The 25,087-nt window shown below is 45.1% G+C and overlaps 2 protein-coding genes across 3 annotated transcripts in view; one reads left to right on the forward strand and one right to left on the reverse strand.

The window, feature by feature from the left end:
- Rac1 (Rac family small GTPase 1) overlaps window positions 1-2,953 on the forward strand; it is a gene marked incomplete at its 5' end in the record, with an annotated part of 44,310 nt that extends 41,357 nt beyond the window's left edge. Inside the window, 2 exons of the mRNA XM_010642851.2 lie at window positions 706-865; window positions 1,150-2,953. Of these exons, the coding sequence (XP_010641153.2) occupies window positions 706-865; window positions 1,150-1,280 (291 nt within the window). The remainder of the gene's footprint in view (window positions 1-705; window positions 866-1,149) is intronic.
- Window positions 2,954-5,173: 2,220 nt separating this feature from the next.
- Window positions 5,174-25,087, reverse strand: part of Daglb (diacylglycerol lipase beta) — a 32,572-nt gene continuing 12,658 nt past the window's right edge. Inside the window, exons 5-15 of one of the 2 annotated variants that reach the window (XM_010642768.3) lie at window positions 23,968-24,090; window positions 22,725-22,852; window positions 19,650-19,776; window positions 15,848-15,931; window positions 14,104-14,181; window positions 10,260-10,340; window positions 10,044-10,171; window positions 8,118-8,186; window positions 7,961-8,033; window positions 5,944-6,194; window positions 5,175-5,841 (exon numbers count right to left, since the gene is read on the reverse strand). In XM_010642768.3, the coding sequence (XP_010641070.1) occupies window positions 5,643-5,841; window positions 5,944-6,194; window positions 7,961-8,033; window positions 8,118-8,186; window positions 10,044-10,171; window positions 10,260-10,340; window positions 14,104-14,181; window positions 15,848-15,931; window positions 19,650-19,776; window positions 22,725-22,852; window positions 23,968-24,090 (1,341 nt within the window). In that variant the 3' untranslated portion in view covers window positions 5,175-5,642. Of the gene's footprint in view, window positions 5,842-5,943; window positions 6,195-7,960; window positions 8,034-8,117; window positions 8,187-10,043; window positions 10,172-10,259; window positions 10,341-14,103; window positions 14,182-15,847; window positions 15,932-19,649; window positions 19,777-22,724; window positions 22,853-23,967; window positions 24,091-25,087 lie in introns of both variants that reach the window. The other variant, XM_010642769.3, reaches the window with a different exon arrangement.

Raw genomic sequence — 25,087 nt, forward strand, 5'->3', positions numbered from 1 at the left:
CAAATATCACTTTTGAGAAGAATAGTATTTAAAAAGTAAAATATCATTTACTGTTAGGAATTTTCATTACTTAGATTAGCTCTTGGGCACATCATCAGTTTTGAGGCATATGACTCTATGGTACAGGTTTCTTAAAGCTTTAGGTATTATTCAGAAGATGGGAGTCTCAGTAAAGTAGCAGAACTTTGGAGTTGTGCTAACACCATTTCTTTCTGCTCTGACAACTTTTACCAAGTGAGAGAAACTTTTCTTATAGCAATCAGGAAGGAGTATTTTCAGTGAGGACAATGGCAGAGATGTGCACTCCCCTGGGTAGTTTGCGTATTCTCATCTCTGAAGAGATGGTGATTTTTTTTTTTTTTTTTTTTTTTGGATGGCTCTAAAATTGACTTGTTTCCCTAAAAACAAAGTGCTTTCCTTTTAGGGTACCTTCCTTTTTCTCCTTTCTGCTGTCCCCTTTTCTTCCTCCAGTCCCTTGACATGCCATGTCTGTTCTCTAGGTCCTAAATCTGGGGTGTCCTGGCTGGATCTTTCTTTGGGCTCTTTAGGGATTGTGGGAAAGCTGTAAAGTACAAGGAGGCTCCAGAGCAGTGGTGGCTGAGCTGGGTTGCTTGGCAGAGTTGGGCATCTGTTGTATGTGGTCTTGGTGAAGGTCATCTGTAAAGGAGGAGAGTAGCATAGCCTTTGTTCTTTCTTCATATACAGTGGTATCCGGAAGTGCGACACCATTGTCCCAACACTCCCATTATCCTAGTGGGAACAAAACTTGATCTTAGGGATGATAAAGACACGATCGAGAAACTGAAGGAGAAGAAGCTGACTCCCATCACCTATCCGCAGGGTTTGGCCATGGCTAAGGAGATTGGTATGAAATTCTGCCTTTCTTGGGCCTGCTTTTATTCTTTTGATAGATGAGACTGCAGTTTGGGAAAGCAGGGTATTTTCTCCTTCTCAGGGTCTGGTTTACCTTTCTGGAGGCAGCTGAACAAGGCCATCTGGGTCTTGGGGTTACTGTGGAGCAGTGTAGGGGTGGGAGTTGGCCTTGCCACAGCATGCCTGGCCTGGTCCTAGATGAGCTACCGCCTCACTGCTGTGCTGCTTAGAAGTCATGTCCTGTGGTACACTATCATGTGTCTGTGTTTCTTACAGGTGCTGTGAAATACCTGGAGTGCTCAGCTCTCACCCAACGGGGCCTCAAGACAGTGTTTGATGAAGCTATCCGAGCAGTTCTCTGCCCACCTCCTGTCAAGAAGAGGAAGAGAAAATGCCTGCTGTTGTAAATGTCCGAGTCTTGAGTTCTTGGTCCTTCCTGTCCCTTGGAACCTTTGTACGCTTTGCTCAAAAAAAACAAAACAAAACAAAACAAACAAAAAAAAACGGTGGAGCCTTCGCACTCAATGCCAAGTTTTTGTTACAGATTAATTTTTCCATAAAACCATTTTGAATCAATCAGTAATTTTAAGGTTTTGTTTTAAATGTAAGAGTTCAAACTCACATTATATTAAAATGTAACCCTAAAACGACAAGCCTTCTGAAAGCCTTATTTTTCAAAAGCCCCTATCCTTGCTCAGATTAAAAGTTGCCAAAATACCTTCTGAACTAAGTTGTGGTGTTGTGCTAGAACACTAAGCATAAACTCTTGAAAGACCTTTGTAAGAAGACTGCAGCTTCTGAAATCAGGAGGTGTAGACACTGTCCAAGTAGCTTTCAGATCGAGTGAAGCAGAACAGCCTTCTTAATGACATGTTGCTGTATAACTCGTCAGTAACTTCTCAGCCCATGTTCATTCTGTACCTCTGTACTGTATGTCATAATGGGATGGGTGTAACAGCTCTCTTTGGATTAGTCTTTTTGATTTCGTAGTGAGGATTTTCTTTTTTTTTTAAATCAGTTTACTAGCTTTTGCTGAGACTTGGAACAGAACGTTTTTAATTTTTTTACTTTTTTTTTTTTCTTTTTGGTACCAGGGATTAAACTCAGGACCTTGTGCTTGCAAGGAGGCATGATGTCACTGAGCTAAATCCCTGTCCTCTGGAACAGAGCTCTGATTCTCGTATTTGTTCTAATGAAGTATTCTGTTCCTAATTATGGGTGTGCTGGGTGGAGTGTGTGAAACATGACAAGATCAAAGGAAGAAGACAGTATTTTGACAAAATATGAAGAGATTAATTTACACTATATTGTACATGGAATAACTTAACTGAAAAAGTGTCACAGGTGAAGATGTTAAAGGTTAATTTCTGTCAAGTGCAGTAGATGATGAAGAAAGGTTGGTATTATCAGTGTGTCTTAAGCTTTTTCTTTTTCCGATACTTGCCATCTTTCCAAAATTGGGCATTTCATATTTGAACTGGTCATTCCCATAGTTGCTAACCTAGTAAGTGCTTTTCTAATAGAATCCCTTCTTAATGAGCAAATATGCCTATTTGTACTATAAAATCTTTCTGATAATGCATTAGAAGTTTTTTTGTAGATCAGTAAAAGTGCATTCCTGTTTTCATGTTACTTTATTCAAAGCTAATTGCTTTCCTTAGTCTTCTAGTAACTAGGTGTAAAAATCATGTTGCTGCTTTACAGTTTTTAAAATATTTTAGATATTCTTAAAACTATGAACCTTCTTAACATCACTGTCTTGCCAGATTACCAACACTATCACGTGACTAACACTGACTCAACCCTCTTTACCTCACTCACACAGACACACGCTTCCTGTTGTGGCTTTGCCTAATGATGCTCCTTTGGGTCTATGAGGTTCTGTAAACTGCTAGTGCTAATGATGTTCTGTACAACTTTAACTCACTGGCGAGGACAAAAATGTCAGACCTTTCAACCACTAGAACAAAATTTTTTTAATTGACAGTTACAGAATTGTGGAGTGTTTTTACATTGATCTTTTGCTAATGCAATTAGCAGTATGTTTTGCATGTATGACTTAATAAATTCTTGAATCATATGACTGGTAATACTTGAATTTTTGAGAACTTGATGAACAAGCTCTTGGTGTGTGTCACTTTAAAACCCAGGGTTGCTGGATGTGTTCATTCCACACTGAGGTACAGAGGGAGTGCCACCTCCAGGGGAGGAGGTGGGCGAGTCCACAGCAGAAGAGCACAGTGGGGGTGGCAGGTGGGGTTTGTGTTGGGGTCTGTTGAATTGTTGGAGATAATGCTATGCAGAGAACCCATGTGGGGGCAGACATATGCATGTGTGTACGTTGTGGGCCCGAGCTCAAGGCTGAGGGTGCCAGTGCTGAGAGGGGCATAGCTTGTGAAAGTGGGGTGGATGGACTACATAAACAGGATTTTTGCCAAAGCCTGAACTTAGACCATAAGGTTTATGGGTTAGAATCAGTTTTCGTTGAAGGCTCTTGTATTTTTTTTTTTTTTTTAACCAGAGCTAAATAAAGAGCTTAAAAGCACAAACTGTTCTCAAATTTATAGGAGCTGGGGATGTATAGGTCAGCAGTAGGGTACCAAACACCATTAAAAACATAACACAACGTTTGTCTTAACCCTTTGTACCCTTGCCAGAGGCAATATTCTGCTGTAGTTTTTGATATTTACTCCATGTGTCTATAAATTACCTGCTTTTCCTGCTAACAACCTCAGATTTAGCCTTTGCTGTTCACATTCCTGTCATGGAAAGTGAAAGACCTTCTCTATCTGAGATCTTTCCCATTCTCAGTACCATGATTTACTGCGTGATCATTACCTGCTAATAATCTGCTTAGTAAGCTGCTTTTAGTCTTCTCACTAGTAACAGCTGTTGACCTTTGCCTTTCCTAATTAGTGCTTAGTTTTCTGTGCTAAATAATTCAGCTGTGAACTTGCATCTGTTTAATCACTCAAGATGTATTATATTTCTCCTAAGTTTCATTCATCTGACCACCTCATTCTTTTCCTGTATCTCACTCAGTTTCATCTTTTATTTTTTCATCCTAATGAATAGCTTCTCCAAGAGCTTCCTGACAAAGTATGTATTGTTGAGCCCTTGCATCTTTGAAAAATAGCCATTCTACTGTGATATTCTACTTTGGGCCCGGTCTACAATTCTAGGTTAGTGATAGCCAGTCCTTACATTTTTTCCCCTATTTCCATTACATTGGGATATCAATATATATATATTATGTAATATATGCTATATTTTATATATGGATTGAACTTGGGTCCTTGCACTTGAGGCAGGCAGGGGAACCAGAGCTAAATCCCCGGCCTTGGGCTATACTATTATAGATACAGTGAGAATTCCTTTGTCTTATCCTATGGTTTATTAGGCCCTGTGCTTGGTGGGCTCTGTTCATTTGGAAACACCTATTTCAGTTTTCTGTTCTAGAACTATTACCTTTTCTATAAAGCTTCCTTTAATTTCCACTTTGAATTTTCCAGTGTTCTTGCTCACCCTCTAAATGCCTGCTCTTAAGTTTTCTGGGTCAATTCCATTGTTGCAGCACTTTAGTCCCCAGCTGCAGCTGGAGTTGGAGTTGTTTGGATCAGCTGCCTGCACTGTTACTTTCAGTCTCCTGTCCCTCAGATGTCTGGTGCTCTTTGGCTTGTGCTTTGGGTTGGTTGGAAACAGAGCACACTGGGTGGCAACTCTAGTGCAAGCTGCCTTACCTTTCTGCCCCTAGGGAGGAGCAGGGCTGGGCTGTACCATGATATAACTGAAGTTTTTAAAAATGGCCTTCTGCAGATTTTCCAAAGCTCTGAGGAGGGGTAGCCTCTGCAGCTGAGGGCTCCAAGCAGGGCTTCCTAAGGTCAGATTTTCCCGGAGACTTCTCCCAGAAGGTTGCAGGAGGAGGGGGACGGTGTTCTGAGGACGATCATTCCCTCCCCTTTCCATTGCTGGTGTCTAGTCTCCACCCTTCAGCCAGAGCGGAGGGCCTGATTTTTCCCAGCAGGCCTCTCTGTCCTGTGGTGAGTTCTGGAGCTCCTGGCTTTCCTTCTCCTTTGGGATTCATTCCTAAGCCACCTTTTTGACAGGAATCTTCAACTCATTTTATTTAGGAAACTGGTAGGTAATTCTAATACTTATGTAATCTTAAGTCTTTAGCCAGAACACCAGACTTCATTTTTGTTGTTCAGTACAAAGAGAAAACAAATAATTGCTGTGAAACCACCCAGTAAAGGGACCCACTTAACCCGAAACATTACTGTGCAAACACTCGCTCTCAAGGTAGAAATACTTTATTTTTTTTTTAAAACTCAACCCACTGGCAGGCCCCAGAGGCGGAATGACGCACAAGAATTAGTATTCAATTCTTCATGGTTTCAAACATCTGGACAGTAACCAGGGAGCCAGAGGAGCGGGGTGTGGTCTCCCAAGTAAACCACACACCTGCCATCACACCCTGATGGGAGACTACAGGTCACTTTAGGGTCTTCAGACACTTCATTCTCTTCCGAGGCAGCTCTAAAGTGGCCGTTGCGGGGAAGGAATCATGCCTTGGTGCTCTCCTAGGTTCCTGATCCTGTTCATACTGTGATCAAAAGTAGCTCCCATTTATTGCAGTCATTTCAAAGCCCACTCAATTGAAGTCCAGTCAGATTGTGGTCCATAGACATCCAGGTACTGGCCTCATGGAAGTCACATAGTCAAGAGCAAATGTGTGTGCACTGTTCTGGGGCAGTTTCCAGTAGGCCTGGTCATGCCACATCCACATTAGATGTCCCTTGCCCTGGACAAGAGAGACAGGCTGTTCTGTCGGCGACCACGCTGTCCAGGGCTCTCATTAGGATGTCTGGCATGTGGTCAGTCAGCATCTTTGGGCCTATGAGTATTCTGCTGAATTCCCCTTCACGTGCCCACCTTGCCCTGTACTGAGCAGCCGAACAGCAGTCAAACCTTCAACAGAAAAGAGAAGAGCACCTAATAAAGCTTGGCAGGCACTCAGCTTTTCCCTGGTGGCCACCCGAGGCCCTGGAGCCCATAAGCCCTTGCACTCACCTCCCAGAAGCTCCTTCTTCCTCCAGGTGGATGATCCTGCCAGGAGGGTACAGAGGTGGGTACTTGGTGGGAGAGTCCAGTGGGGAGTCACTGGAGAAGCTATATGCCGGCGACCAGTGTGTCAGCAGACTATGCTCTCCTAGAAGAGGCTGTGTCAGTTGTCCCTGGTCGCTTCCGTCCAGTTCAGTGGGAAAATTATCAGGGCTTCCTCCGAACAGTTCATACCAGCAGCCTTGAAGCAATATCTTGTACTGCAGGTGAGAGCAAGACAACAGACAACAGTATGTTGGTCTTCGGGAAGGCCTGCTTTACTGCAGGATCTTGGGCGGGACTGTGCTAGGTGGCATACTCTCAGGACTTCAGTCATGCTCCCACCACAAACGGGATCACAAGTGAGTGATGCCTCTTGGAGATGAGGCCATTATACTTACAGCCATATTTAAAAACTAATGTGCATAGTTTGATGAAAACTTAATTACTGTGCATTGTGGTGCTACAGATAGAACCCAAGGCCTTGCACATGTTAGGCAAACTACCACGGAGCTACATCCCCACCCCAAATTACCCTAATTCTTTTTTTTGGTATGGGGGATTGAACTCAGGTCCTTGTGCTTGCAAGGCAGGCAGCGGAACCACTGCGCTAAATCCTACTCTAATTCTTTGTAGGCAATTTTAAAAATCAGGTGTTTTTTTTGGCTTGTTTGTTTTTTTGGTACTGGGGATTGAACTTGGGTCCTTGCGATTGTGAGGCAGGCGCCAGAACCACTGTGCTAAATCGCAGCCCTTAAAAATCAGTTTTATTTGCCATTAGGGACATTAGAAACCAAGTACTGTCTTTTTCTTTTGGGGGGAGGGAGGTACAGAGGAATCAAACAAGCACTCTCTGCCACTGAGCTACATCCCCAGCTGCCAAACACTGCTTTTTAAGGAGTTCTGGAGGATGGCTGATCAGCAACAAAAACAACTCAGATAACAGGCTAAAGAAGTGAAAGTAACTGGTCATCCCATTATCCAAATAAAACCACATTCTGATACACATGTTTGCAGGATTTTTGTCAAGACACATTGTATATCCATCCATCCATACATACCTGTATCTCCTTGTCCCTCCTGCCTGGGCTCATATTTTCAAGGACCATTTTTAAGCCTACTTGCTTACATCTTTGTGGCACCTAGGATTAAACCCAGGGCCTCATACGTGCTAGGCAACCACTCTTACCATGAAGTTATATCTCCTCCTACCTTTTAAAATTGTTGTTATTAAGAGTTTTGACACGGTCTTGCTATGTAGCCCAGGGAGAAAACCAAGTCCTTATGCATGCTAGACAAGCACTCTACACTAAGCTACACTTCAGGCCACTGGCCACTCTTAACAACCATTAGATCCAGTGTGGATATACTAGCACTTCTTTTTTGTTTGTTTGTTTTTTGAGACAGGGTCTCACTATGTAGTTGAGACTGACCTGGAACTCACTATGTAGCCCAGGCTGGTCTCGAACTCACAGTGATCCTCCTGCCTCAGCCTCCCAAGTGCTGGGATTACAGGTGTGCGCCACCACGCCTAGCCTATTAGCACTTCTTATAATCTGTATTTATTTATTTTTTTGGTACTGGGGATCGAATTCAGGTCCTTGTACTTGCAAGGAAGGTGGCAGAACCACTTAGCTAAATCCCCGACCCTACAATCTGTATTTGATGGCTTTATGTTCTGATCTTGGGGACAGTATAACCAAGGGCAATCAGAACACTGTCAGTCACAAGACAGGACTAAGGTCCAACAGAGGCAGATCATGTAAATGAACAGGAATGGTGGTAGTCTGTCCTAATTGTGGCACTTTATGGCTTTGGCCTTTGGCTCTCACACATCACTCAGGAGTCTTAGAAAATCTGTTCCGAGGCTAGAAGAACTTCCAGCAACAGCATATATGTGCTGAGTCAAGAGGCTGAATTCACAAGCTCAACTCTCCACACAGTCTCTTCCTGCAGATGATGCTATGAACACAGGCACCCAGATTACCTTTGGCTTATTACAGTGGGTGATCACTCTCAAGATTCTTTTCTTCAGATCTTCCATGTTGGTCACACTTAACCTGTTCAGCAAAAAAATCAGATCACGCTCAGTACTTGGTATGCTCAAAAGCCCCAAACCCCGAATCACTACCCGACAGACTGACCTGGGAATCACATCCTTTCCTAGGACAAGTGACACGATGAAGTCCTTGGAGTACTCATGCAGAGATTTGCTGAAATTCCAAACAAGAAAAATTAAGTGAGTCTGCAGGGAATCAAAAAATGCTCCAAGGTCTGTGGGACATTGGCATCACTGTTCCCTACCCCTTCTGGGGAGAAGAAACGGCAGAGATTTCAGCCAGAGCAACTCACTGGTCAGATTCTACAAAGCCGCAACAGACACTCTGTAGACTCCACAGTTAACACATCAACTGGACCAGACGCAGATCATACACTTGGCATCTACCTGCTGGCCCAGCAGCCCTGCCGGCAGAATCTGCCCAGGATGCAAGAACACATGCAAACAGAAGCAAAGACCATTTGCAGTGTGTGAGCAGAAGCTGGACACACCCCAGCATCCAGGGTTCAGCCTGTAACTGCCCAGTGAAGCACTGGACAGAGTCAGAATTCTCTGTACTGTTCTTGTGTACTGTCATAGGCAAAAGCAACAGTAAGATAGGCAGAAGAATACAAACAAGAGAAGAGAAGAGAAGAGAAGAGAAGAGAAGAGAAGAGAGCAGAGAAGAGAAGAGAAAAGAGGAGAGAGAGAGAGAGATACAGAGAGAGAGGGACACGGGAGCGGGGGAGAATACAGACACATACACACCTATTTACTTACGTGAAAACAAAAAAAGGTAAATAAATCACCAAAAATGGAAAAAGTGTTTTTTTGGGGGTGTGTGAGTGCTGGGGATTAAACCCAGGGTTTCATACATGATAGGCAAGTGCTCTACCACTAGCTGTATCCCCATCCCTTTTTTATTTTTTATTTTTAAGAGACAAGGTCTCACTAAATTGCTGTCCTTAAACTTGTAACCCTCCTGCCTCAGTCTCCCAAGTGCTAGGATTATAAGCATGTGTCACCATGCCCAGTTCCTCTTATTTTTATTTTTTGGTACTCGGGACCTTGCAAGGCAGGTGGCAGCACCACTGAGCTGAATCCCTGGCCCCAAAGTGTGTTTCTTTGGTACCAGGGATTGAACTTGGGACCTTGCCCCTGTGAGGCAGGCAGTAGTAGCACCACTGAGCTAAATCCCTGGGCCCTTCCTCTTATTTTTTGATTCTTAATTTCCTTCCTTTTTTTTTTTTTTTTACTGTGGTACAATTTTTTAAAATCAGGGAAGAAGGTCACACAGAACAATATGTTGAATCAAAAACATGCAGGGCGGGGGAATTTAGCTTAGTGGTTCCACTGCCTGCCTCGCAAGCACAAGGACCTGAGTTCAATTCCCGGTACCAAAAAAAAAAACAACACGCATACTTTTCAAACTCATAAAAAAGCCATTAAACATTTGTACAAACCCACCAAGAGTAAACTCTGATATAAGCTCTGACTCTAAGTGGTAGCCACGTGTCAATGCAGGTTCAGTTTTGCCATGGGTGGTAGCAGTGGATACACAGGGCAAGTAGCATATGGGAATTCTCTTTTACCTTCAGTTGAATTCAGCTCTGAACTTAAAAAGTAAAATTTATTAAAAAACGAATCTTAGCTAGGTGTAATGGTACACATCTGTAATCCCAGCACTATGGGAGGCTGAGGCAGGAGGATCCCACATTTGAGTCTTATCGGGAAACTTAGATCCTATCTCAAAATAAAAAATAAAGGCCTGGAGATGTAACTTAGTGTGAAGGCCCTGGATTCAATCCCTCGTACTGCAAAACAAACAAAAACCTTAGCATTACATCATTTAGGAAATTAAAGCAATGGTCAGAGCAATCTAAGGAAGGCTATACACAGTCTTCAACTAAACAGTGCTTCAAAATGTGAATTCCTGAAAATGAGATATTATAATTAAACTACAAATGAAAGACCAGTGGGCCGCATGGCTTGTGAGCAGTACCTGGTTCCATGCAGGAACAAAAGGTTTTACCTTAAGAGCCCCCGGGGTGGGGAGAAGGTGTAGGCCTGGACCTGTGGGTAGGAGCTACGCAGCATGATGGCCAGCAGAGCGGCTGCCCCTGCTCCCAGGCTGTGCCCTACCACAACCAGCCGGTACTCCTGGGGAACAAAGAACAGAGTGGGCTCCAAGCTAACAATAATGATGGCCAGTAACAAGACAAGGAAATAAAATGAAAGGCAATCTCACAGGAGCAATGCTGAAAGCCTGGCTCAGAATCCCATCGTTGACCAGTCGTCGGTAAACATATCTCGCGGCCTGAGAAATCCCCTAAAACACAGGAAGGAAGGCAGGTGGCTCAGCAGAGCTCAGCAGATAGAGCAGGCACACACACGCTTCTGTGTGACTCCAACCCACTCCCAGACAGGGCACCACCTGGGTCAGCAGCCCTGCTGTGCAGCTGCTTTCCTGCTCCAGGCCCAGATACTGGCACAAAGCAGGTGCTCACAACATTCATCAATGAGCGGGTGACACCAGGGACAATTCCACCCTATCGGCAGATCCCCTTCTGCATCTCTCGTCACAGTCCATGCATAGATAGGTGGCTCCTCAGGCTCAGGGCACACAAGACCAATCTTTCTAAACAATGTAAGAGTGTGCAGTCCTAAATCAAAGACACCGACCAGGCATCTACTACAGACCCCCAAAAGCAAAACGAGTCCATCAGAAGTAAATTTTACTGAGTTCAATCTCTGGTATAAAAACAAAAAACAAGAAACATTTTAGGGAGACTAGGTTTTGGTGATTTCAAAAAATAAAATTTAAAACTTCTACATAAATGAATACAGCTATCCTAAGTCATGGGCTCCTTGAAAAGCAAGTAGCTCCAACAGAGACAACCCAACCCTGTCAATCAAAACTCCCTCTAGGACATCTCTTCACAATGGCTCTGCAGCCAATTCCCAGGCCTGATCACATCCCCTTGTGGCTTATATTCTAAAACAGGAGGTAGAAGGGATCCGGTATAACATAAGAGACTGTTAATTATCTCAAACAGTGCAGCTGAGCACAATGGTGCATGCCAGTAATCCCAGCTACTGAGGTAGGAGGATCCCAATTTCAAGATCAGCCTGGGCAATTTAGCAAGACCCTATCTGGAAAGAAAAAAATTTTAAAAGGGATGGGGTTATAGCTTCATAGTAGAGTGTCCCTGAGTTCAATCCCCAGTACTACAAAAACAAGCAAAATCTCCTAAGATTCATTATTTTTTTGGTACCAGGGAAATAACTCAGGACCTTGTGCTTAAAGGTTGCGCTTAAAGGCAGGTAGAAGAACCACTGAGCTAAATCCCTAGCCCAAGATTCAGTATTTTGATAATCCGACAGCAGAATACTGAACCTGGCACCATGAGACAGAACACCAAAGGAAGGGCTAGCATTCTGTGCCTGTCTGCACAACACTTCTGACAAACACCTAACTTCCTTTCACTGTCCTGCAAGTGCAACAGTCACATTTCTTAGGGACCTGTGCACTCAGAAGCCAGGCAGAACCTGCCCCAGCCACCGACAGCCACCCTAGTACTTGTATTCACTGGGGAATGCCAAGGGGGCTTCTGGCTGCTCAGACAGCATTAGAGCTAAGAGCTGAGAACAGGCCTTGAGCAGCTGCCTTCCCAGCCCGATGAACAAGCAGTCACCAGGAACACCGGTGTTTGGCTCCAGGAAGGCCACAGCTCATGGCCACAGAAAGCCCTTTCCTATCAGAACTGGTTGGATGGTCGCATGCTCACTCATGCTGTCTCGCTCATGCTTGCGCTCACTCTCACACTCTCTCTCTCTCCCTCCCTCTCTCTCTCTCTCCCTCTCTCTCTCTCTCTGCCCGCTCCCCTCCCCAAACACAGCTGAACTGGGGTCTTCTGTGAATTGAACAAAAAGGCAGCTAAAGTTTAAAGAAATCCTTAGCTTAGTGGTGCCATGCCTACCTTGCAAGCACAGGTCCTGAGTTCAATTCCTGGTACCAAGAAAAATAAAAGGAAATCCTGCTGGGGGAGTAGCTTAGGCAGAGCACTTGGCTAGCACACTGAAGGCCCCGGTCTGATCCCCAACACGGGGCGGAGGTTCATTCCTAGCACTGTCAAGCTTCTAACTGGTTACAGCAGAGACCCTCACTCCAGTTCAGTTACCCCCAGACAGAGAGACTCTTTCTCTCAACTTTTTTTTTTGGTACCGAGGATTGAACTCAGGGCCTTGTGCTTGCAAGGTAGGCATGGTGCCACTGAGCTAAATCCCCAGCCCTAGCTGTAGCACTTTTTAAATAATACTTTGGGCCAGTGTAGTGGCCCATTCCTGTTATTGCAACTACTTTGGAAGAACCCAAGTTTGAGCTCAGCCTGACCAACTTAGTAAAGACCCAGGCTCAAAATAAAAAATGAAAAGGGCTAAGGTGTAGCTCAGAGGTAGAGGGTCTGCCTGCCTAGCATGTTTGAGGGCCTGGGTTCAACCCTCAGCACCACAAAAATAAAAAATTTAAGACTATTACAGAAGTAACACTTCTTTTGGTCATAAAAACATAGGAGGCAAGCTGGGCGTGGTGGCACACACCTATAATCCCAGCACTTGGGGGGCAGAGGCAGGAGGATTGCCAGTTTGGGGCTAGCCTGGGTACATAGTGAGTTCAAGGCCAACCTGAACTATATAGTGAGACCCTATCTCCAAAAAACAAAAACAAACAAACAAAAAACTACATGAGGCATACAAAACCCAAGGCAAGCCACTGCCCTCTGCTCCAAAAGCCTGAGGCCTTCTCCCTGGGGCAGCCACTGGAACCTCTGGGAGGCAATCACTCCAGACTCCTTCACTATTCAAAAACTGCCGGGCAGCATCCTGGTCCCCAGGGAAGTGTAGGTTAAAACCACAGAGAGCAAGGCACTCCAGTGATGGCAAGAATGGAAAACACTAAGTGTTGACAAGGATGCAGAAACTAGAATTCTCAGCTGCTGCTGGCGGGTATGCAGAAGTGGGACGATAGTGTGGCCCTGTGGAAATCGGTCTGATGGTTCCTCAAGCTAAACATAGAATTTCTGTGTGAGTCAGCAACTCCACTCCAAGGTCCACAATCCAAAGAAGAGAAAGGAGGAACTGGAATGGACATCTGTACGCCCATGCTCACAATGGCCTAGAGCACCAGAGGTGGACACAACCTGAGTGCCCAGCAGGCGTTGAACGGCAGGGGCGGTGAAGCAGAACCACACTCGTCACCCTCCAGCAGGAAGGAAACTGATTCAACACGCTGGACCCTGAAAATACCACTCCAGTCACAGACAGACAGAATGCGTCTGTGAAGTCAACAGAATAGGCAAACTTGGGGCTGGAGAAGGACAGCAGGTATTTATCAGGAACAGAGCTCATGCTGGCAGTGATAAAAATCCTGCGCATAGATGAAAGTGGTGGGCAGACAGTGTTTAACAGTCCTGAACGGGATACTGTTTACAGCCCAATGATCTTATTATTTATCACCATCTTAATAAAACTTCAACCCCTACCCTTGCCCCAGCTGTGCCAGGCAGGAGTTCACACCCAGTAAGAGTGACACTGGGACCCTGGGCCCTGGCCACATCCATAGAGGTGGGTGAGAAGCACACAACACTAAGGGTGTGCCTGCCTCCAGGCTGGAACAGCTGCTACGTCGTGCTGTATTACACCAGAGCTTTTCTTTTGGGGTACTGAGCATTGAACCCTGGACCTTCACACTGAGCCACATCCCCAGCCCTTTACATTTTTTGAGACAGTCTCACAAAATCACTAAATTACCCAGGCTGGACCTGAACTTCTCATCTCCCTGTCTCAGCCTCCCAGAGGGCTGGAATTACATGTGTGTGTCACAATGCCTGGCTTGTACTGAAGTTCATTTTATTTAATGAAGAGGAAATAAAAGCCACAGCCTGGCTCCAATGCCCAAGCTAGTTACTCAGTTCCCAGGTAGCCTCAGGTGGGTGACTCTCAAACCCATATCCCATTCCCCAGGACTGCTGTGAAAAGCTGCATGATAACAACAACCATCCTCATGGCGACAGCAGCCCCTCTGCCCGGAATACCTTGTGCGCCACACAGTCCTGAAGGTCGGTGTCCAGGTGGAGGCTCTCACTCTCGGCAGACAGGTCAGTGAGGATGTCCTACAAAGGGGCCAAGGGCACAAAAGGCATAAGCTGGGGTGGAAGCGCAGGCTCTGCGCCTCTTGGCACACTGCTCCCAGGCCTGCTTTGTGGGCAGCAGTGACACCTGATGACCCACAAGAAATGAGGCCAGGCATGGAGCTCTGAGGGCTGTGAAAAAGGTACTACAAGCTTGGGGGTGGGCAAGCATGTGGCAGGGGTGCCTGTGACATAGCTCCACCTCCCTGCTGTGGAAGACCCGCGTGGGGCATCCTCAGAGCCCATGGCCATGTGCAGAGGGGACCTGTGGGACAAGGCTGATAAGGCCAGAGAGTGGCAGCCTTCCAAGGGTGGTGCTGGGCAGAGCCGGCTGAGGCAGCAGTGAGCCAAGTACAAGGGTAGCCTGGGGTCTCAGGAGGCCCCAAGTGGGAGGCACTATTTAGAACCCCCCAGGGGATTGGCATGGAGGGCACTGTGTGCAGAGTAGGACCTAGAAAGGCAAAAGGTCACGTGATAAAGTGCCCACAAGGCTGCAGTGAGGAACAGATTTCAACTGGATGTGCCGGTGCAAGTCTGTGCTCCCAGCTACTCTGGAGGCTAAAGCAGGAGGATTCCAAGTTTGAGCCAAGCCTGGGCAACTTAGCCAGACCCTATCTCAAAATAAAAAAATGAATAAAGGGCTGGGTATGTAGTTTAGTGTAAAGACCCTTGGTTCAAGCCCCAGTACTGCCAAATAAGAAAGTGAAAAGTAGTGGAGAGTCTGAGAAGACCTAAGCCCTAAGACAGCTAAGGTACAGCCAGGAGGATGAGAGCCTGGCATAGGAAGGGGTCTAGGCAGCAAGCAGGCCATGGTGCTGGGCACTGAGCATGTGGCCAGAGAGCCCTCGTGTGATGGACTGGGTGTGAGCGAACACAGAAAGTAACGACAGTGTCACTGTCCCTTTAGCAGGCACCTTGGGAATGCTGGTGGAATGAGTAGGATCAGCAGGCCTCAGGGAGGAGCAGACCTGGGAGGGAGACCCAGAAGGCTGTGGAAGATGCAGGGATGGGGTCTTGAGGCGGAAGCCACCCCAGAAATGGTCCGAAGGACAAGGTGTAGGCCACAAAAGGTAGAGCCCCATGACATGTTCTGGGTCAGCAGAGAAGTATGAGGAAGTGAGCAAGCAGCCAGGAAGGACCCACCGTACAGAGCCAAAGAAGGCACAGCATCATGTGGGGTCTCCAGGAGGCTGAGAAGTCAGGGATGGGGAACAAGAAGGAGTTGGGTAACCAGCTGCAGAGAGACAAAAGGGTCCACTGCTCCTCCCTGACTAGCAGAAGGGTGGGGTGGCCAGGACCTGGGACAGGAACTTGGCAAACAGCCATGACAATCCATAGCCAAACTGAATGTGCTACTCCACTGGGCTTTGGGGAGGGTCACCTGTTCAGGGAAATCAGCAGGAGGGGAGCCTGGCATCTGGCTTCAAGGTAGAACCTGCTGGCCTCTGGGCCCGACACTGGTCAGTGAGTAAGGAACAAGTTCCTCCGATTTTGCAGATCGGACGTTTCCCAACTCTGGGCTCACTTCTGCCTTCCTACTCTCTGTGTTTCCCTCTGGGCGCTATGCTGCAGGCTATGAATGTCTTCCCTTCTCTGCCCCATGGCCTGCTCATCTCTGCTCCTGCTCCCACACCAGCTCCCATATTACCTGCAGAGACATGGTCCCTCTCACAGCAACCACCACAGACTCCTTCCTGTGATCCAGAGCCACTAAGAAGGGCAGCTCATATACCTGAAGGAGAGGAAGCATGAGGCCTAAGTATAGGAGACACCACTTAGCGCCTCCAGTGACAAGAGCAGCTGGTCACTCCCAAGAAACTTTGATTCCTGTGACCTGGAGAAGTGGCTATCCACTGCTTGACTTCACACTCAGCCCCATCAGAGAGGGGACAACTGTGACACTATACACAAAAATTTTCCATATAATATGCTATTGGGAGCTGAGCATGGTGGTGCACACCTGTACTCCAAGAGCTCTGGGAGGCTGAGGCAGAAGGATCGTAACTTTGAACTCAGCCTGGGCAACTTAGGGAGACCTTGTCTCAATATAAAAAATAAAAAAGACCTCCCCAAATATAAAGACCCTGATTCAAAAGTGGGCATCTGAAATAGACATTTCTCAGACAGATAAGTAAAAACAGCAAATAAACATATGAAAAAATGCTCAACGTCACTGGTCATTGGAGAGATGCAGATGAAAACAACACTGAGATTCTACCTCATCCCAGCAAGAATGGCTGCTATCAAGAAATCAACCAATAACAAATGCTGGTGGGGTTATGGGGAGATAGGAACCCTTCACTGCTGGGTGGAGGTGCAGACCAGTATGCACTCTGGAAATCAATATGGAGATCCTCCAACAACTAGGATTGCAGTCCCATTTGACCCAGCTATTCCTCTGCTGGGTATCTTCCCAAAAGAATTAAAAGAATCATACCACAGCGATATATGTACACCCATGTTTATAGTGGCACACTTTGTAACAGCTAAAATTTGGAAACAGCCCAATTGCCCATCAACTGGAGACTGGATAAAGAAGATGTGGGTTTTTATAAAATGGAGTACTACTCAGACATAAAGAATGAGAAATCAGAGATATTTATAGCTAAGTGGATGCACATTGAGGCCATACTCTTAAGTGAAATTAATAAGACATACAAGTGTAAATACAAAATAGTTTCTCTGGTGTAAAAAAACTGAAGGTGTAAATAAGGATCAGAATGTATAAATGAAATGATACTGTGTAATAGGAAAAAAAGTCTAAAAGAGTACAGGAAGTGGGAGGGGTAGGGGAAAAGTAAAAAGGGAAAAGAAAAAAATACGTGAAAAGGAAAAACATGGAAACAATGTCTTTGTAAACAGGGAAGGGTGGAGTGGGTGAAGGGAGGGCTGGGGAATATGGAAAAGTAAGAACCAAGATTAGTCACGTAGAGGTACGAGACCCCAGTGATGAATGTAACTGTATTGTATACCTAAAGTGTACCAATAAATTTAAACATTTTCATTCAAAAAATAAAATAGGGCTGGGAATGTAGCTCAGTGAGAAGGCCCTGGGTCAATCCCCAGCACCACCAAAAAGAAAACCAGCCCAACAAAAAGCCATGTTACAACTCTGGCATCCCTCCCAGCTTCTCCGGCCTCTCCAAGTCAGACCTCATGCCCCGCTGCACAACATGTAACCTCACTTACTACCTCTGCAGCTGGGCCCCGGCACCAGTGCCTTGCTCAGTGGTCACATGCAGTCCTACTGACAAGTAGCAGCCCCTCCAGGAGGCCAGCTGTTTGCCAGACTCGGGGACCACACTACTCTGTCAACTACTGGGGTTGGGGCAGGCCTAGCTCAGCAGCCTCTCACAGCAATAAACACAAGACAAGCATCCTCTGCTTTACAGGACTCTGAGCAGGATCAAAAGGCTTTGGGTCTGGTAAGCATGCACTCTGATTTAGAAGAAAGCAACGCTAAAGCCACAATTCTGGGCTCCAGTTTTGAGAACCAGGGTCTTAAGAGACACGGACATGATTGAGGGGGGCAGAAACTCAGCTCTGTACCTTCTTACTGTGTGCTCTCATGCAAGTGTTTCCAGTTCTCTCAGTGTCTGTCTCATCTTTTTTGTTTTTGTAGCACCAGGAATTAAACCTAGTTATATGCTATACAAACTCAGCCATATGCCCAGTCCTTTTGATACAGAGCCTCATCAAGTCATTAGGTTGGCCAAGATGGACTCAAAACTTGCAGTCCATCTGCCTCAGTTTCCCAGAGTGTTAAGATTATAGGCACCCACTTCCAGGGTTCATTTTTCTGGGGTTTTTTTAATTTTATTTCCAGTACTGGAGCCTGAATCCAGGGATTTGTCTTGAGCTGTGTCCCCATCCCCCTTTTCCCCCACATTAAATTTATTACATGATGTATCTTGGTTCTTATTTTCTCCCCATACCCCTGCCCTCCCTTCCCTATTTACAAAGACTTTGTTTCCATTTTTTCCTTTTCTCATATTTTTTCTTTTCCCTTCTTTCCTTTCCCCTACCCTTCCCACTTCCCCTCCTTTAGCCTTTTTCTTCCTGTTTCACATTTTCAATTATACAATTTGAACCTTATTTATACTTTTAGTTTTTCACACCAGAGAAACTATTCAGTATTTACATGTGTGTCTCTTATTTTTCACTTAAGAGTATGGCATCAATATGCATCCATTTACCTATAAATGACTCTTAGTTTCTTGTTCTTTATGGCTGAGTAGAAAACCACATTTTCTTTATTCAGCCTCCATCACTTTTTTTTTTTTTTTTTTTTTTGGTTTTCTGAAACAGGGTCTCACTATGTAGTTCAGACTCTGGAACTCACTGTGTAGCCCAGGCTGGTCTCGAACTTGCAGTAATCCTCCTGTCTCAGCCTCTCGAGTGCCAGGATTACAAGCGTGCACCACCACACCCGGCTCCCCTATCACTTTTTGAGACAGGGTCTCCCTAAGTGACTCTAAATTGCCTAGGGTGAGCTTGAACTTGTGACCCTCCTGCCTCAGGCTCCCAAAGTGCTGGGATTGCAGATATATGCCACCATGCCCAACTAAAGTGGGGGGCTTTTAAAGCCCTGAGCAGGGTCCCACCTTCCAAGACTGACAGAACTAATCCAAATGTGGCCTTCAGGTTATCTTATGAGCTCTCCAGGAGATCCCATTAGGCAGCCGAAGCTGAGAACCACTTCCTCAAACCACTAGCTCTTAGGTCCTGGGGCCAAGAACAGCGTAGAGGGCTATTGCCCAGCACTGGGCATAGGCTGTGGAAACTAAGGTGGAGCTGGCTTCTGCAGCCTCATCATGTTTCCAGAGCACTGCAGTACTTCCAGAACATGAGATCCATGCAAAACCTGACTGCTGACAGAGCCCTAGACCCAAAACAAAAGGCTGCATGGGGGTGATTCTGATGCAGTTCACTGTACCTTGGCAAAGATTGGATTGTGTAAGAAATAGTGTGGTATCCCTAAGAAAACCTTATTGCTCCATCTTATGTGAAACCTAAATTGTTTATTTCTTTTTTTTTTTTTTTTTTTTTTTAAGTCTAGTGAGGCAGAGTCTTGCTACATAGTCCAAGCAGGCCTCAAAATCACAATCCTGCCTCAGGCTCCTGAATACTGAGATAGATTAATGGTGTACACTTCCATGCATGGCTCAAAACCTAGGGTTGTTTCATCTTGTTTTGAGTACTGAGTATCAAACTTGGGACCTTATGCTTTCGAGGCACGCGGCGGCACCACTGAGCTAAATCCTCAGCCTAAAACCTAGGTTTTTAATTGGCTCCATGGGTTACATGGGCTATAAGGACATCTGTAAACTCCCAGAAATTGTGCTTAAGATTTGGGGGTAAATATGTCTGTCTCTGAATTATATGAAGAATAATTTAGAACTTCCCTCAGAACTGCAAAGGACCCCAGGACCCAAGATTAGTTACTGTACCTTGTCGTGAAAGCTTATGTGAATGAAGTCCCTGTACTGCAGGCCTGTCGTATGCAGGATGGAGACGAAATGACAGTTGAGCTGATCACCTCCTACCAACTCATATTCCATGGTCCTGCTTCTACAACTGCAAAAGAGGGAAGTTGTCAGTACACGCCCCTCAACAGGAACATAATCCACACCTCCACGATTTCCCAGCAAGCACTGCCAAGTACCAGGATGGGGAAGACAAACACTTCTCTGTGTACACCTCTTACCACGGCTTTGCCTTCTGGCATTGTGCCAGTGCTTTATATATTCAAAAATAAATTAAATCAACAAGGGTAGAGAGAAACTGAAACTAAATGCTTACTAACGGGGGTCAATCAGTATTCTGAAGAAACAACAATAAAAGGACTAATCTAAGTAACTTGCAGATATAGTACTCTAAGTCTAAAAACAAAAAGAACTTTCAACACTACAAACTAGACTCTGGGAATATCTTTTTGGCTGTAGTGCTAAGTCTGACCATGCTCAAATTTCTTTGGGAGTACTTGGTACTGATGTTTTGGGTGTCAGAGTTCTCTCTGAGAGAGAAAATGGACAAATACAGGATATGGAAGAAGAAAAAGTTGTGGCTTTGGACAAGAATCAAAAGGCACCAATATAAACCAATTTTTTTTTTTTTGGTAGTGCTGGAAACACAGCCTTGGATATGCTAGGCAAGTGTTCTACTGCCAAACTACATCTGTAGCCCTTTAACTCGTGATTTTATTATTATTCTTATTTTTGAGACAAGGTCTTATTATTCAGTTCAGGCTGGTTTTGAATTCACCATGTAATCTAGGCTGGCCTCAAATTAGCAGTGATCTTCCTTCCTCAGCCTCTCAAGTGCTAGGATTACAGGCCTGCGCCACCACCAATCTCGCTGGTTTTTTGTTTTTATTTTTGTTTTTTTTTTTGAGATGGGATCTCATTACAATGCCCAAGCTGGGCTCAAGCTCACTCTTCCTTCCACCTTGACTTTTCCCATAGCGAGTTTTGCAGGAGTGCACCACTGTGCCCAACCAAACTTACAATTTTTAAAATAAATAAATACTGGGCTGAATCACGTGGAATTGCTATTTCCCCCCAACTCTGCCCACTGAAAAGGCCAATAAGCAATAACACCCTAGTAATAATACCCACACCTGGCCCCTAGTTCTTGCTTTCTAATTACCAGTGCCAGTGAGAGCGAGCCCTGCAAGTTAAATCTACAGAAAGCACAAGAAGAGGCTGGAGAATCTAAAGTCAAACTAGGTGTGGTGGTCTAAGCCTGTAATCCCTGCACTTTGGGAGGTTGAGGCAAGAGAACTGCTGCAAGTTTAAGGCCACCCTAGGCTACATTGTGAGCTCAAGGCCAGCCTGAACCACATAGCCAGACAGTGTCTCACCTCCAACAGCTCTAAAAAAAGAATCTTAACGCAGAAACTCAGGAAATGGGCTGGGCATGGTAGTGTGCTCCTGTAATCCTAGCACTCAGGAGGCTGAGGCAGGAGGATCAGCACCAGCTGGAATCTAGCTTGGGGTAAATAGTGAGCTCAAGGCCAGCCTACATTAAACAACAACAAAAGAACAGTAATATATTATAACCCACTGAATAAGGTCAGAACCTATATATCCCTATTGATAATAAATAGTAGGGCCTGGGATATAGCTCAGCGGCAGTGGCATAGTGCCTGTCAGGCCAGTGAGAGGCCCGGAGTTCAATTCCCAGCACCAAAAAAAAAAAAAAAAGGGAGGGAGGCAGAATGACAACTAATGCAGAAGAAATGGTGAATTTGGAAAAGTCACAATTTTATAACTGATTCTAATAATAACTGATTCTTCACATGACAATCAATGCATACCAAAAGATCTGGTTGAGTTTGGAGAGGACCAAATGTTTAAGTAGTGCTGGAGGACCTCATTATAAGGAGAAGGGACCACCTCTGTGCAGAACCTGCTGTCACTGCCTCAGCCAATTATCATGTCAATAGCGCCAAGAGCAGGATGACCTAGCAATCTCACATGCTCCTGGTGGGACATACCAGGAAGGACACAGCTCCTCACAGAGCACCTCCTGCCAAAAGCCCAACACCTGGATCTAACCACAAGGAAACCTCCAGGTGATGAAATAGAAGACTCATCTACAAAATACCTACTATGACCTCCTCAGTATGTTAACACTGTGAAAGACAGAGGAGTGGCTGAAGAACTCCAAATCCAAGGACGTTAAGTAGACAGGGCAACCATATGCAAAGTGTAGCTGTGGGTCAAGGGAAAACTGCTAAAAAGGACATTACCGGGGCAATTGAAAGAAGCAGAGTATAAGTTATAAATTAGTTAAAGATGCCAGGCCCAGTGGTGCACATCTGTAATCCCAGCAGTTTGGAAGTCTGAAGCAGAAGGATCACAAATTCAAGTCTCAGGGCCCAGGGATTTAGCTCAGTGGTTCCACTGGCTGCCTTGCAAACTCAAGGTTCCAAGTTCGATCCTGGTACCAACAACAACAACAACAACAAACAAAACAAATTCAAGTCTTGCTTGGGCAATTTAGTGAGGCCCTGTCTCAAAAAATGAAAGGGATAGAGATGCAGTTCAGTGGTAGGGTGCTCCTGGGTTCATGCTCTATGCCACCAAAAATAGAAACAAATTAAAAATGATAAAGTTCCCCAGTTGACGATTTTACTGGAGTTACGTAAAAGAACGTCATGCTTCAGAAATTTAGACTGAAGTAATTAGAAATAAAGAAGCAAGGAGTCTACAACTGAACTCAAATCCTTGGGAAGAGTGGAATGTGTCTACAGTATGTGATATGGCACACATGACAAAATGAGTCAGTCTCTAGATACAGGAATCTAGACTGAGGACTCCAGACAAAAGATTTAGGTCAGACATCTCTGTTCTGTTCCTGCAAGCTTTTAAAATATTTTAAAATAGAATTAAAAAAAAATGTGGATGGTTGGGGATTTAGTTTAATGGTGCTGCACCTGCTTTGCAAGTGCAAGGTCCTGAGTTCAATCCCCGGTACCAAGAGACATGTGGATATGGAGGCCTCACACAGTGCCAACGTACCAGTCACCACCAATCCTGCACAGCCCTGTAAATGGGTTTCTATAAATGTAGAGAGGCCACCCATAGGCAGCTGCTGCAAAATGCATATAATGGTGGCAATTTTCTAATTCTGCATCCAAGTCAGCTTCCTGGAAGAGAAAAAAAAGATGCTTTTTATTTAGGGGAACTCATTATGGGGAGGATGAACATACTAAGATCTTAAACCTCAACTCCAACTCCTGATTCTCTCTCTTTCCTCACTGACCAGAACTGGCCCTTAAACACAAACTCAAGTGGACTCCTTCAGGAATGCAGTTGAGAAGGAAGCTAACAGCAACAAGACCACAGTGATTCTTCTTTTCTTTTTTTTTTGCTTTTGCAGCACTGAGAATTGAACCCAGGGCCTTTGCACAGAGGTACCTCTCCAGCCCCTTTGTATTTTTCATTTTGAGACAGTGTCTCACTAAGTTGCTCAGGCTGAGCTCCAACTTATAATCCTCTTGCCTCAGCGTCCCAGAGTGCTAGGATCACAGGCATCCAACACCACTCCCTGCTTATGTAATGATTCCTGACTCCTGCTGAGATGAGTCTGTGCTTCCTACCAGAAGCACTAGCACATTTACACATTGCAACACAGACGCTGCCAAGAACTCAGTGTTTTAGCAAGAGATAAAGAAACAATATGCATCATGTGTGCAATTTTCTCTTTCGAAAACATAAAAATTGCTGGGTGTGGTGGTATACACCTGTAATCCCAGCACTTGGGAGGCTGAGACAGTAGGATCACAAATTCGAGGCTAGCCTGAACTATATAGTGAGATCAAGGTCAGCCTGAATTGCATAGTAAGACCCTGTCTCAAAAACCCAAAACTGATACAAAACATAAAAGTCTACAGGAGGAAATTTATCATCTGGTGAAGCTTCCCACTTCTCAGACCAAGAGAAGAGAGAAAAGGAAACACATTCAGGGGGGCCTCAGGTTCCAACTTAGAAGGAATTTTCCTGGTGTGTAGAACCCAGCAGGAAATTTCCCAAAGTAGAAGGGTCTGAAAATAAGATGCACAGTGATCTTGCTGGGAATGCGCTCCTGCTACCAGGGCCCCCCAAGTGTTGAGGATCTACCTCACCAGACAGGTGTGTTACAGAGCACAAACTGATTCTGGCCCAACTGCTACTGAAATTGCTCTTGGTTAGCTGTCTAGTTTTGAAGGTCTACACAGTGTAAGCATCAAGACTGTACCACCCAAAAGAAATCTGGGATTACCTGGGGATGCCCTGGGGAGTGGCTGATCACCTCCTCTGGTTCCTGGCTGCTGCTGATGTTGTCCTGCTGCTGATGGAGAAGGGCCAGGCCTGCTGCAATGTCACTGGGCACCAGATCTGTGTCCTGCATGGAAAAGCATGATAGCCTAGCATAAAACTTAGCAGATGCTGCCCAGAATGCTTCACGATTCAGTCTCATAGTTTATAGGTGCAGTGTGGATACACTGAGAACATTTACATGTACAAAGGTAGTTTAAAGGCATTCCTCACAGGTCTCCTCCCATATTTGAGCTTAGTATTTTCTCAAGTCTTATCCTCAGACAAATCTACTAGATGGGTCCCTAGTTCAAAATTCTACTTCAAGTAAATTTAACTATTTCTAGTATACTTCAAATCTTTTGTAAATGTGGAGAACAAATGATTAAACCATCCATATTTTTAATAATGTACAATTTCAGCTCAAGTTTATACTCTTCATTCTCAAGGTGTTGTAACAGTTTTATGGAAACATAAGACTACACCTGGTATGTATGAGACTGAATATGTTCCTGGGAACAGCGCGTACTCCAAATCTCAAGGTGGTAAAGCAGACTTTAGCATTCTGGTGCCAATCTTACCCTTTTCTTTCAAAAATAGACAGGGAACAGTCAGAAGCACCAAAAGGCACTTCAGCTCACAAGAAAGATCATGTACCAACCAATGAACCTATGATATAGATACATTAAGAAATCCTCTGAGCTGGGCATGGTGGTGCACGCCTGTTATCCTAGCACTGAGGAGGCAGAGGCAGGAGGATCACCAAATGTCTCATGCCAGTCTGGGCTACAGTCAAGGACAGCCTGAACTACACAACAAGACCCTGTCTCAAAAAAAAAAAAAGGAAAAGCAAAAGAGAAAGAGAAAGAGAAAAGTGAAGAAGTGAAGTGAGAAATGAAAAGAAGAAATTTTCTGAGAAAAACCAGCTTCTCTTTTTCCTCAGAGCAGACTGAAATAGTCCCTTCCAATTTACGGGACACACTTCTCTAATCCCTACATGCAGTCTGCTTCTGTAGCTTGCTGTCAAGCTGTAGGGCTGGTCCAGGACACTGGAGAGTCAGACACCACAGAGAAGCAAGAAATGG

Source organism: Fukomys damarensis, unplaced genomic scaffold (assembly GCF_012274545.1).
Source record: "Fukomys damarensis isolate Sample0158 unplaced genomic scaffold, DMR_v1.0_HiC HiC_scaffold_17, whole genome shotgun sequence".
Classification (NCBI taxonomy): Eukaryota; Metazoa; Chordata; class Mammalia; order Rodentia; family Bathyergidae; genus Fukomys; species Fukomys damarensis.